The sequence below is a fragment of the Bidens hawaiensis genome, unplaced genomic scaffold (assembly GCF_021521415.1).
Source record: "Bidens hawaiensis isolate Kalapana, Puna unplaced genomic scaffold, B.hawaiensis_p1.1 tig00002338_1, whole genome shotgun sequence".
NCBI classification, from domain to species: Eukaryota; Viridiplantae; Streptophyta; class Magnoliopsida; order Asterales; family Asteraceae; genus Bidens; species Bidens hawaiensis.
The window spans coordinates 2,112,354-2,129,497 of NW_027491126.1; the positions used below are offsets into that span (position 1 = coordinate 2,112,354).

General features: G+C 35.0%; 1 protein-coding gene across 1 annotated transcript; it reads left to right on the forward strand.

The window, feature by feature from the left end:
- Window positions 1–10,659: 10,659 nt before the first annotated feature.
- Window positions 10,660–11,998, forward strand: LOC143618689 (uncharacterized). Its single transcript, XM_077090796.1, has 3 exons — window positions 10,660–10,677; window positions 10,762–10,837; window positions 11,532–11,998. The coding sequence occupies exons 1-3, from the start codon at window positions 10,660–10,662 to the stop codon at window positions 11,996–11,998; spliced, it is 561 nt and encodes a 186-aa protein (XP_076946911.1).
- The last annotated feature ends 5,146 nt before the right edge of the window (window positions 11,999–17,144 follow it).

Genomic DNA, 17,144 nt, shown 5'->3' on the forward strand with positions numbered 1-17,144 from the left:
ATCGAGGTAAAGATTTTACAAAAGAGACTAGAGGTCTTAAGCCGGATTGTATATCCAAATAACAAAAAGTTATACTCGTACTATAGGTACAAGGTAACAAAGAAGAGGGAAAGACCCTCGGACAGTGTATTGAAGCTGATCCAAAAGAGAAGGCTATTCTCGTACTATAGGTGCGAGATAGCAAGGGAAAGACCCTCGGACGGTGTTGAAGCCGATCCCAAAGCCAAAAGGTGAATACACCCCCAAACTTTTATAACTTATTTTAAATTGAGTCAAACATGTTATATGTAAATTTTTTACAAGGAACTATGTGTTCCTAAAACCGTTATAAATAAGAGTATAAGCCTAGCCCTCAGGCTGTGGTATACGTATGTCTGGATCCATACATAGGTGGTACTACGCGGTGGGCACGCCGCACCACCCTTGGTCGTAGGACGCTCTCCTGCAGGGAGTACGACCGTTGTTTATATTTACGGGTACTTAACTAAGTCGAACGCTGCGGTGTTTACTAAGGTGACCTAGTGTAGGGGCTCGAATTTATAAATGTGTTATTTAACTTTGTTATTCCTAAGCCACGATGGGCCGAGGCAGGCGTAGCCTCGAGGGGTAACAAAGTAAAAGAAAATATTTTAGCGTCGGCGTATTCACCAGCACATCGCTGACGTATTTTCTAACATTTCAGGTGATTAAAGTATCAAGAATTGGAGCCATTCATAAAGTGGATGTTCGCAAGGTAGAGATGGCTCATTGTTTTAATTATTTAAAAGATTATAAACAATATGATTTGTAAAATCAAACGAGGTTTGTAAATAAAACACTCGGATATTTATTATCCGAAAAGCTTTTCAAATAAATTAAATATTATTACTAAATAAAGATTTATTAATAAAATGTTTCAAAAGAAATATTAATATTTTATTATAAATAAAGTTTTATAAGTAAATTAATATTTCAAAATATTAATACTTTTAAAAGACTTCCGCTAAACTCTGATACATTTACAAAACCGGTACCAACTGTTGGTCACACGCCTAGGCCGTAAGTCGGGGTGTGACATGTTGGTATTAGAGCCATCAATCTTAGCGAATTAGGTATTCAGTTATACCTAGGCTTTGATCAAATTTATAGATAAATATTTTATTTCAAAATTTTATAAGTTTTTATACTTAAATTAACAATAACAAAACTTAAATATATATATATATATATATATATATATAAAGAGTTAGGGATAAGATATAACAAGTACGGATACGAAATGAACATTTTTACATCTAACCTATAATGTGGATATCTTCCGACAGAAAAGGAAGAAGAAAATACGAATTTTGCTTAAAAAATTTTACTATATGAATAGTAAAAGAGTGAAACCAAGCAAAAACAAAGGAGAAATGTTTGAAAAAAATGGAAAACAAAAATACTTGAAACATGATCAAGTAAAATAAATAAATTAGTAGATATAAAGAAATAAAGATCCTCATACATGATGAATGAGTGGACATGAATTATAAATATGAAATAAGAAGATACATTCGTCCAATTGGTAGCAATAAACCATTTCATAGCAGAAAATCTTGCGTAGTACAAGATATGTTTTGATTTCATATATAACTAAATATAACTATGAATGATTGTAGAAAGAAGAAAAGAAACATTTCCAAAGAAGTAAGAGGAGTGTTAAAAATATGAAGACCCAAATTTATGATGAATAAGTAAAAGGAATTATAAAGAATAAAACCAATTGGTTATCCAATAGGATTTTCTAAAACCAATTCGTAATAGAAAATCTTGTACAATACAAGATAGATTTTGATTTCCTTAGGTATTAAATCTATCTATGGATTTTGTAGTATGTCAAAAGAAGAAAATATAAAAGGAAACTCTTCCAAAGAAGTTAGAAGTGAGAGAAACAAAGAAATGAATAACCAATTTAGAGACGAGGTTCGGGAGATGATTAATGAAACTGTAGCTCCAATAATGAAGATGCTTAATGACACTAGAAACTTAGAATCAGGAAAAAGGACTCAAAGCGAGCCTGATTCTTCAAAAGAAAGTTATAACCAATTTAGTCATGTAGACGAATCAAGGAATAAGAAGAAACTTAAACTTTAACCTGAAAATGTTTTTAAGAGTTATAAAGCCTATGAGCCTAAGAAATTCCGTGGAAATGAAAATGTCATAGCCACCTTGAGTTGGCTTAAAGAACAAAAGTCAATCTTGAGCAATATTGCTTGCACAAGCGAACAAGCCATTTGGTGTTCTTCACATATGTTCATAGACAAAGCTTTAGAATGGTGGAGTATGTTAATTCAAGTTAAAGGAAAAGAAGCAATGTACGATTTAAATTGGGAGGAATTTAAGGATCTGATTCTACAGAAATTTTGCCCAATCAACAAAATAAAACAAGATCAAATCCTGCCATGGGATCAGAAAGTTATTAATAACAATCTCAAGGAATACAACGCTAAATTCTTAGAATATTTTCAAGTAACTCCGCGATTAGATGATTTGGAAGTAGACAAAATGATGAAATACATATCTGGGCTACCAAAAGAGACAAGAAGGGTAGTAGAATTTCATGTACCACAAGCAACCTCTGAAGCTATGATGGTAGCCATATATGTAATAAAACCGGGGGAAAAAGAGAGTTATAAAACAAAAGAGGTGAAGAAAAGCAAGAAAGAAAAAGGACCGCCTAAATTCACAAGACCCATTTGTGAAAGTTGTGGAAAAAGGCATCTAAGAAAATGTAAGAAGCTAATCAGCATATTCAGGTGTACCTTCTGTAAGAGAAAAGGGCATTTATAGAATGATTGTAGAAGGAAAGCGGCTACATGTTTCACATGTGGAGAAAAAGGACATTACAAGAACGAATGTACGGAGAATAAAAATAAAGAGAAGAACGTTGAAACACTCACGATGAATACAAAAAGAAATGATTAAGACGGTCAAGAAAAGACAAGAGTATATGTTAACTCTTGTAAATAACTATTAGTCTAGTTAATTTTTGTAACCCGTTTACAAACTCGTTCTTTAAACGAGAGATTTTGTAATGATGAATGGGTATCTAAGTTCCTAATATATATAAAGAAAATATTAGCATATAGATCGTGTCTTTACACAAGAATGCTATTATTTATTCAAATTTAGAAATTTTTAAGAATAACATCTATCATAAATAGAAAAGTAAATATAAAGAAAAGGATTGATTAAATTAAGAAAGAATCGAAAGGATGATGAATGGAAAGATCAAAAGCATGAAGGATAGATGAAGAATTCTGCAAAATAAATTCGATAGATTGAATCCGAGATATATCTAGTTAATATTAGTAGACATTTAGAATACTAAAGGTAAGGTAAATAATTAAACACAATTGGCCACTGTGTTTAGCAATTTACAAATACTTACGAAATTCTAAATTATAAACTTACTATATCATCCAAAGCTATAGAACTACCAAAAGAGATATATTACACTCGGAAGTATTAATAAAAAGTCAAACAAGATAACTATAGAAGAAAAACTATCTATTCCTTATCAAATCACAAAGATGTATGTACAAAGGGGATTGCATAAATACATAAAGAGTGAATGTAAAACAAGATGGTGTAGATGCTGAAGAGAAAACCATCAAGTCTTAAGATTTTTATCACCCATGAATTAAAGAATGAGAAGACCTGAATAACTAAGAACGTTGGAGCTTTAGAAGTTTGAAACCCTAAGTAGACATAAACAAAGTAAAACCAAGAAGACCTCAAGAGTAAGTAATCAACGAAAATCAAACTTCCGAAGGGAATGGTTGTGGCACAATCGATTTGTTAGACAAGAAAGATGAAGAAATCCTTAGACTCGGAAACCGAAATTGGATACTGATAATGGAAAGATACGCAAGACGATAATGAACAAGGCTCATAAGTATAGGATGCACTTTGAAAGTGACAAAACATACCACAAACCTTAAAATCGAATTAGTAATAGAAGAATATGAACAAAGCTATGAATTCGTACGTAATGAAATTTACTTGTTGAAACCGAGCACAAGAAACCTATGAACTACTTTAAACAACCCGAATTCCCCATGTAGAAATGGGTAATGATAATTACGAACTGTATTACGAAGCTTCCCAAGATTTCCCACCAATAGGATGCAAAATGGGTTATTGTTGATAGACTAACAAAGTTTACCCATACTTCTCCTAAACTAAAGGATACGTACTCGATTGATAGATTGGCATTATGTGAACAACATCGTGCCCCTATAAGGTGTGACACTATTCATAATCTCTAATCAAGACAGTCAGATTACATCCCATTTATGAGATACTTTCCAACAAACGTTAGAAACTCGATTAAACTTTTAACATTGCCTATTATCCCCAAATAAATGGGCAAAGTAAAAAAGAACAATCCAAGCATTCGAAGGTATGCTCCGCACAAGTATTATGGACTTAGGTGGAAATTTGAAAGATTATTCTTCACTAAAAAAAATTTTCTCGTATAATAATATAATTTAAGCCGCACCATATAATATGTTATATGAACATAAAAGCCAAACGCCCGTGTATTGGTCTAAACGGAAGATAATTAGATGTCTAGACCTGAAGTAATTCAATAAACGACAAATAAAGTATTACAAATATGTGAACGAATCAAGGTGGCACCAAAAAGAGGAATAACCAAATATCTGAACCCGAACTAATCCACGAAACAAGGGATAAAACTTTGCGAACTACTCAAGGTGGCGTAAGATTGCCAAAAGAATTATACGTCCATCATAAACCATGAGAATATAATATATGCAATAAGATGTAATTAAAATTTCGCCTTAGAAAGACGTCATTCGCTTCGATAAGAAAAGAAAACTAAGTCTACGTTTGTAGAACCATTTGAAATAATCAAGCAAATCGGGACTGTTGCATACCGTCTGTGACTACCCAAAGAAAAAGAAAGGAATACACGATGTATTCCACGTCTCTAATCTGCGTAAATATCGAGCTAATAAATCTTTATCGATACCTTTTTAAAAGATATAGAAATAAATAAAAATTTAATATCTAGAACAACCAATTCAAAATCAAAGATTCGAGAGCAAAGAAAGTAAAAAGACGAACTCTAAAGATTGTGAAAGTAAAGTGAGACTCACGAAAAGGCCCCGGGTATACTTGGAAACTCGAACCCGAAGTGAAAAAAAGAAATACCCACACTTGTTCTAGAAAGAAGCAATCTCGAGGACGAGATTTATTTCAAGGTGGGGAGGATGTAACATCACGAAAATATCGGGTCAAAAATATCAAAGTTCAAAAACTCTTAGGATCAAAAATGAAAATTTTTGAATTCGCGGCCGATCGCGATACGCGACGTACTTGGGCGCAACGCCATCGCGTATCGCGATGGCGATGTCTGACAACCAGACACGTGTCATGCCACGTGTCAACACGTGGCACACCAGCCGCCACGTGGCATAAAGCCATGACACTGTGACAAGTGTCCTGCCACGTGTCACAATGTGGCATAAAGCTCGCCACGTGTCACCGCATCTGCCACGTGGTGCCACGTGGCAAACCTACATGGTGACTCACCATAGCTAGTCGCGGTACGCGACGGCTATTCTTTAGACCATCGCGTATCGCGATGATGAACCGGAAATTGCCTATAAATAGAGGCTTCAAGCCTCTCATTTCACACACACCATTTCTCACACATATATCTCTCTCTCTAGAACACACACTCTCTCTAGAAATTGCCTCGTAAAACATGCCACTGACCTCCTCGTTTTCCGTGCCAAAAACCCAACATTATATCTCGTAATACGTGCGATAAACCGACGATACCCATCATACCGGTATAACCCGAAGATCCGCCTCGAAGTACGCGCCGACCCGGTACGACCCGACGTTCCACCTCAAAGTACGTGTCGACCCGGTACACCCTGGACGATCCGCCTCGAAGTGCGTGCCGACGAGACTTAAAGATCGGCGTGCCTCGATTTGCGTGCCAATGAGGTGTTGATCAAGATTCTCGATATACGAGCCAGCGTCGAAGTGCTGCCCAAGAGTCTAGAAAATAAAAAGCCAAACAAGGTAGGCATAATGCCCGAATAAAATATTAATAAAGGCTTAGACCTTAGTAAGGGTATAGTCAATACCTCGAAAATAAATAAAAAGAATATAAAGCAAAGAGATAAAGATAAAAAAAAATAAATTCTTTATTATAAAAGAAATGTGAATAATAATAAAGAGAGATATAATAAAGAAACAAATAAAATAATATAATCTTTATTAAAAAAAGATAAAGATATTATTTAAAGATATATTAAGTAAATGAAAATATATATTATTTATATAAATGATATATATATATATAGGTATTGGATCATTTCAGAAGTGTTTTACAGCGAGAAGTGCGAGAAGTGAATGTGTAACTCCATTAATCCCTAATTTCACTCCCTTTCTTATGTGTAGCTGCGTTGTGTATGTGCATATGTATGTGTGTAGGTACGTATATTTGTATATGTGTACGTATGTTTGTATATGTGTATGTATGTTTGTATGTGTGTAGGTACATAGGTTTGAATGTGGCTCGGTACATTTATATGTTTGTAGCTTGGTTTGAATGTGTAATTAAGACATAAATAAAACTAACCTACATATATGTATGTAACATCATATGAAATAGAGTGAAATTAGGGATTAACGTAGGTATACATTCACTTCTCGCTGTAGTATCACTTCTCGCAAGATCCATCCCCTATATATATATATATATAAGTATACGTTTTGGAAACGTATATTTTAGAAAGGAAAACATATCAAGCTAAAGATTAAGAGATATATGATTTGGACTATAGGTTCAAACATATTTGTAGTAGATAATATTATTTAAGTTATTATTCTTAAATAATAAAGAAAGAAAAGATACGTTTCTTAATGAAGAAGAAACGTAGAAAAAGACAACAAGTTAAACTTGAGGTTTATCTTGTAAAAGAAAAGAAAAGTAAATAAGTTAAAAGAAAGAATTTTAACTTGAAAAAGAGAAGAAAGAAATGATATTTTTAAACTAAAGGTTTAAAATAAAGAAAAGATGTTTTGAACTAAAGGTTTATAAAGGAATTAAAATCGAGGTAAAGATTTTACAAAAGAGACTAGTGGTCTTAAGCCGGATTGTATATCCAACTAACAAAAAGTTATACTCGTACTATAGGTACGAGATAACAAAGAAGAGGGAAAGACCCTCGGACAGTGTATTGAAGCTGATCCAAAAGAGAAGGCTATACTCGTACTATAGGTGCGAGATAGCAAGGGAAAGACCCTCGGACGGTGTTGAAGCCGATCCCAAAGCGAAAAGGTGAATACACCCCCAAACTTTTATAACTTATTTTAAATTGAGTCAAACATGTTATATGTAAATTTTTTACAAGGAACTATGTGTTCCTAAAACCGTTATAAATAAGAGTATAAGCCTAGCCCTCAGGCTGTGGTATACGTATGTCTGGATCCATACATAGGTGGTACTACGCGGTGGGTACGCCGCACCACCCTTGGTCGTAGGACGCTCTCCAGCAGGGAGTACGACCGTTGTTTATATTTACGGGTACTTAACTAAGTCGAACGCTGCGGTGTTTACTGAGGTGACCTAGTGTAGGGGCTCGAATTTATAAATGTGTTATTTAACTTTGTTATTCCTAACCCACGATGGGCCGAGGCAGGCGTAGCCTCGAGGGGTAACAGAGTAAAAGAAAATATTTTAGCGTCGACGTATTTACCAGCACATCGCTGACGTATTTTCTAACATTTCAGGTGATTAAAGTATCAAGAATTGGAGCCATTCATAAAGTGGATGTTCGCAAGGTAGAGATGGTTCATTGTTTTAATTATTTAAAAGATTATAAACAATATGATTTGTAAAATCAAACGAGGTTTATAAATAAAACGCTCAGATATTTGTTTTCCGAAAAGCTTTTCAAATAAATTAAATATTATTACAAAATAAAGATTTATTTATAAAATGTTTCAAAAGAAATATTAACATTTTATTATAAATAAAGCTTTATAAGTAAATTAATATTTCAAAATATTAATACTTTTAAAAGACTTCCGCTAAACTCTGATACATTTACAAAACCGGTACCAACTGTTGGTCACACGCCTAGGCCGTAAGTCAGGGTGTGATATGTGTATTGAAATTAATATTATCATCATATAATTTGCTTTTTTATTTGCGTTATCGAGTTTGTATTTTACTTAAGTCTTAAGGCCCAAATTTAGATTCGCCTTCGGCCCAAATTTTTTGTGTGTTTCTCGGAGCCAGGCCTGCACCTCATGATATTTGGGATTGCGTTAAGGATAGATTTAACTAGGAAATGTGTTCATCTGAGCATACAAGGGATCAAATATTGTCAGAATGTAGTGTATCGGTAGCACTTGAAAGATTTCAGACAATCTACTGCAAATGATGGTCAATTTGGGAGATTATCAAAACGGTGAGAATGTTGAAGAATCTTGTGTTGAATATGCACGAGTTCATAGAAGACCGTTTGATACGTTAGCAATTTGGGAGATTTTAATTTAATTAATTGAACAATTAATTTACACTTTTAAGTTGAGTTAAGTGCCATTTTAGTACATGTGGTTTGGTCAACTACGCAACTTTAGTACATATTCTTTATTTTGTGCAAATGGCTACCTTAGTTTCAGAAAACTTGCATTACAAGAGACCTGACTCAAAACTCGTTATAATAATACTCTATTGATCTCACATCTAAAGGCTCTAAAGAAGCCATATATTTATAATCTAACCCTAACTTGGTGATCAAGACATTACCATAATAATCATATTACAATTAGGAAACTAAACCAACTTGTTAACTTAGGTCCTTCCATATTTACCAACATGTGAACACGGTCCATAATTACCATCAAAAAATTATTATTTTTGATAAACAAATAGATTTTTTGTTGAAAGAGAATTTATTTCAAATATGTCATACAAGACCAGTTTCTCAAACAACACCTACAACTTTAGTCCTAAACATGAACTATTAAACCCGACCCAAATCACTAAACCATTTAACCAACTATTATTCAAACTAAGCATATTATCTCAGAAAAAAAAGAGTAAACAGTTAACTGATCGCTACATATTGCAAATTCTTTTATGTGAAACATATTCTGAAAAAACTCTAATCAAGATGAACAAAAATGGTTTAGTGCGGGGCTTGCCCCAATGGCCAGGAACATGATGGATGACCCGGATGTCCCGGGTTCGAATACTGATTCCGACCGGATTTTACCAGAGCATTAAAACATGTCGTGCCTTCGGGCGGGGTGAACCAACTGGGTTTTACCGTGAACGCCAAGCCAAACTCGGATGCCAGTGTGGATCCCGATCATGTCAACATAGTTGGCCTGAGTGGGTTGGCGGGGCGCGACGTGTTCGCGCAGTGAGATAACTTAACTGTGAAAGTAACCGTTCAAAAAAAAGATGAACAAAAATGCTTCCAAAATCAACTTTTTTGACCCCACCACGTAAATAACTCGTTTTACAGAAAGCAACATTACCGTATGGGTTTATAACATTTTGACCACATATAGATTCAGCTCAATGATAAAAATAACAAGTTTTTAATTTTTACACTTGAAGCAAATGGCATATGATGCAAAGATAATGAAACTTCCTGAAATAAAATGGCTTGGAGTATTTCCTTCAGATGCTGCAAAATTTTGTATTCCACAACACTGTCTCCTTCCTACAACAACCGAAGGTGTACTTGAGTACTTCCACATGCCTAAAGTTATGTATGTAAACGAATCATACATTTAGTGCACCTTTTGTGTATGTTCGTTTATGTAATGAATGCACGAGCAAGAACAAATTATTTTGTTCGAACGAACATAAGCACATGTCTCGCTTTTTCATTTATGTTTATAAGTTTATGTTTGTTTAAATTCTTTATTTATATATTAGTTCACTTAAAATTTTGGGCCAATTACATTTTATTTCAGTTATATGAAATTAAAATATCACCTCTTACAATTTAGTCTAGTTTCATTAAAGTTGTATGCATAATGTATAGATTTTCACGTTTCCTTTTTAAATTGGTGTTTTCTTAGTTATGTTGTTATCTATGTTCAAATATCTTTGTTTGTTTACGTTCGTGAACCGTTTGTTCATACCACTAATTAACAAACGTACATAAACGAACACGAACATGCTCAGTGAACGAGAAAACTCCATTCGTTTAGTTGTTCGATCGTTTGTTCGGTTATACACGAACATGCTTGGTTCGTGTTCGTTTGGTTCCTTTACAAGCCTACCTAAAGTTATATTCCTCTAACTTATTAAAGTGCACTTACTTACCTTATTGTGAAAACAATATCTACCGTCGAAGGTTGATGGTAACACTCTAAATATATTATTTGAAGTCAAAAATATTAAAAACGCCAATATTTTAGAAGAATATTGTTACATTGATTATTTAGTTTTTATTCTTGGAGTTGATAACACCTTCCTTGTTGGTAATAAAATGCATGATCTTGGAAAACTAATATAATAACTAGTTTCCCAAATTAAAAGATATCGTCTCTGCATATATATATTGGAATTCCTCTTATTATTATTACTATTGTTTGTTTCATCGTCAAAAATATAAGTTTTTCACCATGGCATGTGCAGATATGGTAAAACCTTTTGATCCATATGTATATACTGATAGTAATAATTATGCACCACATATATGAACTTTATTTTATTTATATTTGAAGGAATGCTCTTTGAGAGTCCACTCCAGATGCGAGTGCTGTGTGATGAAGGTGCATGACGTCTTGCGTTCGATTCGTGGTAAGCTTTTACTTTATAAGTATTTATGTGTGTGTGCATACATTTATATATTATGTTTATTCTAGTCACATAGTAAGCGCGTACTTCGTATTGGATCCTTTTGTTCTCAATCGCCAAGAAATCGATATGGCGTACCTATTAGGTTTGATTTTGATATTTAGTAGAATAGGCTTTGCGATCTAAAAGGGGATAGTGGCGCAGCTTGTTGCTCGCTTACCCATTATCCAGATGTAGTTTGGGTTGTGTTAAATATTAATAAAAAATTAATCTGGGTTAATAAAAAACAATTAGAACCGACCTTCCCATTTACCTTGTGGTTTTCAAATATAGCAAATCAATTAAATTAAAAGTAATAGAATCAATTTATAGTTTTGAACATATACGTTTATATTAAAGCAAATTAATATATTTTAGAGAATTTTCTTATAATTTAAATTACAACATTTATGTTTTCTTTTTCTATTTTGTTCTTTATTAGAATTTGGATTTTGGAATTTGGATTTTGAAATTGATAATTTAAATTTTTCGAATTTGGTAAATTATGTTTTGAATTGGGAACATCAAACCGAACTAAACCAAACCCCTACGTACTGAATACGCCCTCACTAGGGAATTGCGTTCCGTGAGGGAACCGCAATCTAGGCGACTATAGAGTTTATTCCATTAGTGTTTGATGTAATGATTCAAATGTTAGGTGTTTATTCGGTCGAATGGGATGTTGAAAAACACTTGTTTACAGTATCGGGAGAAGTGGACCCGAGTATATTATTAAAGGCGGCGTTGCGAACCGGTGAGCATGCGGAGATGGTAACAGTTAAAATCAAGCACCCACAACTAAGACAAAGATACTACAATCATGGTCCATATGGTCCCATGAATCCTGGTTATAACATGCCTTATCAAAGGTCAATGGGTAACTTCCCTTATTATGAAGCTAATGGCTATTATAACCCTTATACCCTGCCACGTTGTCATTATGGTCCGCCTCTAGTTGAATACCCGTCTTCTTATGGTTGTAATCACGGTTATAATCACATTAATGCCACCACCAGTGAATGCATACATCCTCTGCCACGGGCCAGTTACGTGCCATCATACCCGTACAAAGAATATGACACGTATGATAATTTTGATAGCATTAGTCCTTGCACTATTATGTGAAAAACGTTGTTTTTGGTTTAAGTGAAAGTCGAACATGAATTGTTTTCTTGTTTGGTTGTTTTGATGTTTTCCAAAACATGTGTTGATTATGTGTGAGATGATGATGATGATTTTGTTGGTTGTTGGTGGAATATATTCTTCTATTCTTTTTACAACTAGGTTTTTTTTCCCACCAATTTCATCAAATGTTTCAAGTAAGACTAAAGCCTACAATCATTTGATTGTAAAGCAAACTCTTTATCACTGAACCAAATTAGTGGTTGTAGTTATTAGTGGAATATTGAGAGTTGAGACTAATTAGTTTACCTCGCATGTTTTGCCACTTAAAAACCGGTTTAAAACTTAAAACCGGTTCGGGTTGGTCAATAAAAGTCAAAACCAGCTTATGATCGGTTTCGGTTCGGGTTGAAACCGGTTTCATGAACAATGACAATCGGTTTTGGTTCGGTTTTTGATCGGTTTCGGTTCGGGTTTTGGCTGTTTTTGCCCGGTTTCGGTTCGGTCAACCGGTTTTGGTGAAGAAAATTACAAACCGGTTCCAAACCTACGGTTTCAATCGGTTCAAAACCGGTTTCTACATAATCGGTTTAAATTATTCGGTTTCGGTTCGGTTTTCGTGTTGGTTCGGTTAACTGGTTTATTTGCCCACCTCTAATCCGTCGTATATTTTTATTAGCTTTTAAATGTCATAGTATAAATGCAACCACCGCATAACCAGTCAATTATATTATAGTATCATACCACATTGCCATGTGCAAGTTATCTTTCTTTAACTACAACTATCAACTAAAAGTAAAAAGATATTTATGCCTACCTACTTGTAAATAATAGAGGTTGGTTTTCGAAGGAAGGTATTGACAATCAACGCGGCCCTCTTCTCATTGATTATGTCAATATATAGACAGGAAAGTTAAACAAAACAATTTAGTTTTAGCATTTTGATGAGGATGTCACATGGTTATTGAGAACTGTATAGAGACGTCACTATTGGGTAGGTGCTCTAAAACATGGACACAATTGCTCTAAAATAATATTGGTGGACATTTGCTATAAATAATCTGACAAACAGCTAGGGTACATATGACAACACTTTTATGAATTTTGAGTGTCCTACTACAGGCTATACGAGAGGATATATGCCCCGAACAAAGCTATACGGGGCGGGCGTATGGGGATGTTTGGTTTCACTAGAAAACCCCTTTTAAAACATCCCCCTCCTCTCCCGTGCCCTTATGGTTTGTTTGCCCCGAAGGACAACGTTAGACAATTTTTAATTTTTAAAGAACACAATGTAATAAAAACAAAATAATATTAATAGATTTAAAAACATAAAACACAAACTAAATCAAAATATCTTATTCGTCGTCATTATTTGGTTTGTATTTGATGGTCGGGCAAAAGTCGTGTATATTATTATAGTTTTTGTTTACTTTTAGTTTAAATATTATGTGAACTTTGGTACTTCAGGCGTGTTTATGTGCTTCAGGATACTTGACGTTAAGGACGCTTATCAGGATGAATTATGGGCTTGGAACGAAGATGTAGAAAACTCATGACAATTGACACGCTTTCCTATGCAAAATAAATGAAGAAAATAAAGAAAATTCTGGTCAGACGCCTTTAGCGCGGTGCTAAAGGGTCCTGATGGTGATGTCAGCGTATTTCTAAGATCATCAGAATTTTGAGTTTTTAGCGCGGCGCGAAAATCACACCCCTGGGATGTTAGCGATGCGCTAAGATCCTCCTGACGGGAAAAATAACCCTAACTTTGATATAATCAGTTTTTCAGCCTCCATTCGAGATATCCTTCATTCCTTCAACCAAGTACAATCCCTAGGACGATTTTCCACCATCCCGAAGCCTCCGGTTCGTTCTTTTATCGCATGCTTTCGTCCTCTTATCAGATAAGCGAATCCTTCGTGATGCCGATGTCAGGCTAAACCATTGTATTCACTTTAGGCTAGGGTTTTGTGTAAACTAACTTTGATCAGATTCTATGTTTTGAATGCTTATGAACTTGATTGAATGTTTTTAATCTTGTTTTACATTACGAATTGATTGTTTAAACAGTTTATGATTTTGATTGTCAAACTTTGCATCATTTTTCTGGTTGTGTTCATCACATGTAGGGTTAGCTCTTATGTCATTGAACCAATAATCGTTAGTCATTGCTTATAACTGATTTTCATATTTTAAACTGGTAATTTGGTAAACCGGAGTTCAGTTGTGTCAACAATTCGGTTAGGGTATCATTTGTCCTCACAACCCAACTGTTAGGTTTAGTAATTACTGCGCAATTAATCTCAAAGAATCTGTGATTAGTCGGTTATCACTTTACCTGAACCTGAAGTGAATCTTTCTCTCATAATTTTTTACAGCTTTAAAAGTAATCGTGTGTTCTTATAATCATCTTTATAAACTGCTTGACATCGACTGTCCGCGTTAGTTAATTAATTAATAATCATGAACTTTACTTGCACTTTCCACTGATTCCCTGTGGAGACGACCTTACTTACCCATACTAGTTATAGATATTTAAGTTTTATAAATACTTGTTTTCGATTAGAGCACGACATCTACATCAGTATTTCCAAAGATGTTCAATCAAATTCGATCGAAGACTGTGATTCGTTTCTCTTCTTCGTGTTTTTAATAATTAGAAATTTTTTCATAAATGTTTAGTTTTGAGATCGACCCTGGTACATCATTGTACTCGTCTTGACAGTTAGTTCTGCCCGAGTTCTCTAATATCATATTGTGTATGATAATGCAAGCGTACATTATGTTTCATAACTTATCCTTTTGGTGAATATGAGCAGACTGTTTAATTACACTCCAAAGTTTTTTTAATAACCCGAATGTCCTTTCGTTGTCATTTCTGGCCGACTCGTGTTTTTTTTTTTAAATATTGACGTTAATATCCATATTCATAGTTGTAGGTTCCCAGCCGGATCTACACGAGATATCTCGTTCTACGTAGGTGCGGAATCCCTACGTAAGACGTTACGAGCGTAGAAGACGATACGAGTTAACACAATCGAACACACGTTACAATAAACAAATACTCGTTATATTGCAACCTTAAACACGTGATATCAATCACTGATTACAGGACTCTCTGACTCGTAAACTCGAATAATAAAACTTCTTATTGATTAAGCCGTAACCTAATCAATATATATCACGACAACTTCGCCTGGCATGTTCAGGCGAAGTTGTCCCTAACTTCGCTTGTCTAACAAGTTCGCCTATATCAGCGAACTTGTTAGCTAACTTCGCTTACATCAAATACAAAACATTACAAACTCGATTACAGACACTAGACACTGAACTACTGACATCATGCACCAACAGACTCCCCCTTGGCAGTAGCTTCATCTCTTTATCTTCAAGCACGTGTCTTGTAATCTTCAACAATCTTGAATCTTCATCTTTAAGCATTCACTCCTTCTCGTACACATACCGAAACAACTCTTTGATATTTCCTCGCTTCGTCTTTCCAAGCAGGAATATAAAAGATTTTCTTCTCATTCAGCACCTGCAGATCAGCTCGAGACAGGTTCACTAGATGCATCGGATCATAGACTCTCAGCAGCTCTTGTTCATCTTCGTCTTCCATCACTGCTTCAGCTGTCTCACAATCTACATACCACCACTTCAACTCTTTGAGCACATCCTTGGGCATTTGTTTCATCGGCACTTCTTTCAAACACCGGATCGGTTTATACTTCATAATCATCCAAGGCTTGCCATCTGCTCTCAACCCTCTATCTTTATCTTTGATAAGTTTACCCTTCTGTGGTTTCAGCAGCTCGAACTTCTTTTCCTTTATACTCTCCTTCCATACTATCTTCCTGATGACTCTAGCCATATTATCATCACTTCGATTTATCAATCCCAATCTGGCTAAGTCTTTCACTTCACATTCTGGCAGTGTGTTCAACGATCTCAACATTCTTTTGAAGTACTGAATACCATCATATCTCTTAATCACAAAGAGCCTCAACTGCTCATCGTATATCCAGCAAATAATCCCTTTTCTCGCTTCAGCATAGCCTCTAATGTTGTAAGTCTTCTTAAACATAGTAGGGACCGCTGGTTTCTTCGTTTTGACGAACCACTGAGCATAGCCTTCTTTCCATCAAGGCTGCTCTTCCCATTCAGTCTCATCATTTCCCATCTCTTTACTCATATCTGCGTTATCGACTTCTGGAATCTCATGCTCTACATTCTCTTCTACTATCTCTTCCTCTTCTATCTCATCATCAATCCCAATCTGTTCACCAATCTTCTCTATCTCATCACTCGGTAATACATCATCATCACACATAAAGTCATCATCCATCTCCTCAACCTCCACTACCACCACATCATCACCACCAGCTGCAGTTGTCGACTCCCCCTGAGTTGTGGAAGTCCCAAGAGCTTGTACAGTTCTTGGCAACTCACCACCTGCACCTTCCGATGCATTGTGATCATCGTCTCTTGCAATTAAGTTTTAAAACAACCTTTAATGTGTTAAATGATACGATCAAGACCAAGTAACCAGATATAAAATCATACAACTACATAAGTAGAAAAATTTTAAAATTTAAAGTACACGGGATCAAATTTCAGTCTCGATAGGGACTATCATGTTTTAGAAAAGATCCGAACAGGAATCATACTAACTACGTGACTGTCACACAGATCCGTGTTCAGCTTTATTATGACATAAAGAAACAGGTTGTAAGCAGGTAATAACTTAAAATGGTTTTCATCGTTTCTGTGATACGGGTTCGGTTCAATTAAGCTCAAAACTTAAGTGGGCAACAACTCAGAGATTATGATGCCTCCTATCTATTCTCAAAGCGTATTTGGCTTTCCCCATGTCACCCCGAGTTGACCTCGACCCGTAGTGTCTGATTAAATAGTAAATGCTCTTCGATCGTCAGACTCTTCTTCCCGTTCTCTATCTTGCATCTTGATTGAGAAGTCTTATCATTATGAACTCTATAATGTCTCAATAACTCACACATTTTTTTTTTATTTTCACAACGTCAGATAAACTACTGCAAGTCCCCGAATCTGAATCACTGCAGTATCTTAAAACACTCTCTTCACGGGAATCAGAACACTCACGGGCTCGTGTATGACTGGGTAATCG

Coding starts and splice junctions, on each gene's coding strand:
- LOC143618689 (XM_077090796.1), top strand. Junction 10,838..11,531: donor CGTCTTGCGTTCGATTCGTG/GTAAGCTTTTAC, acceptor TTCAAATGTTAG/GTGTTTATTCGGTCGAATGG.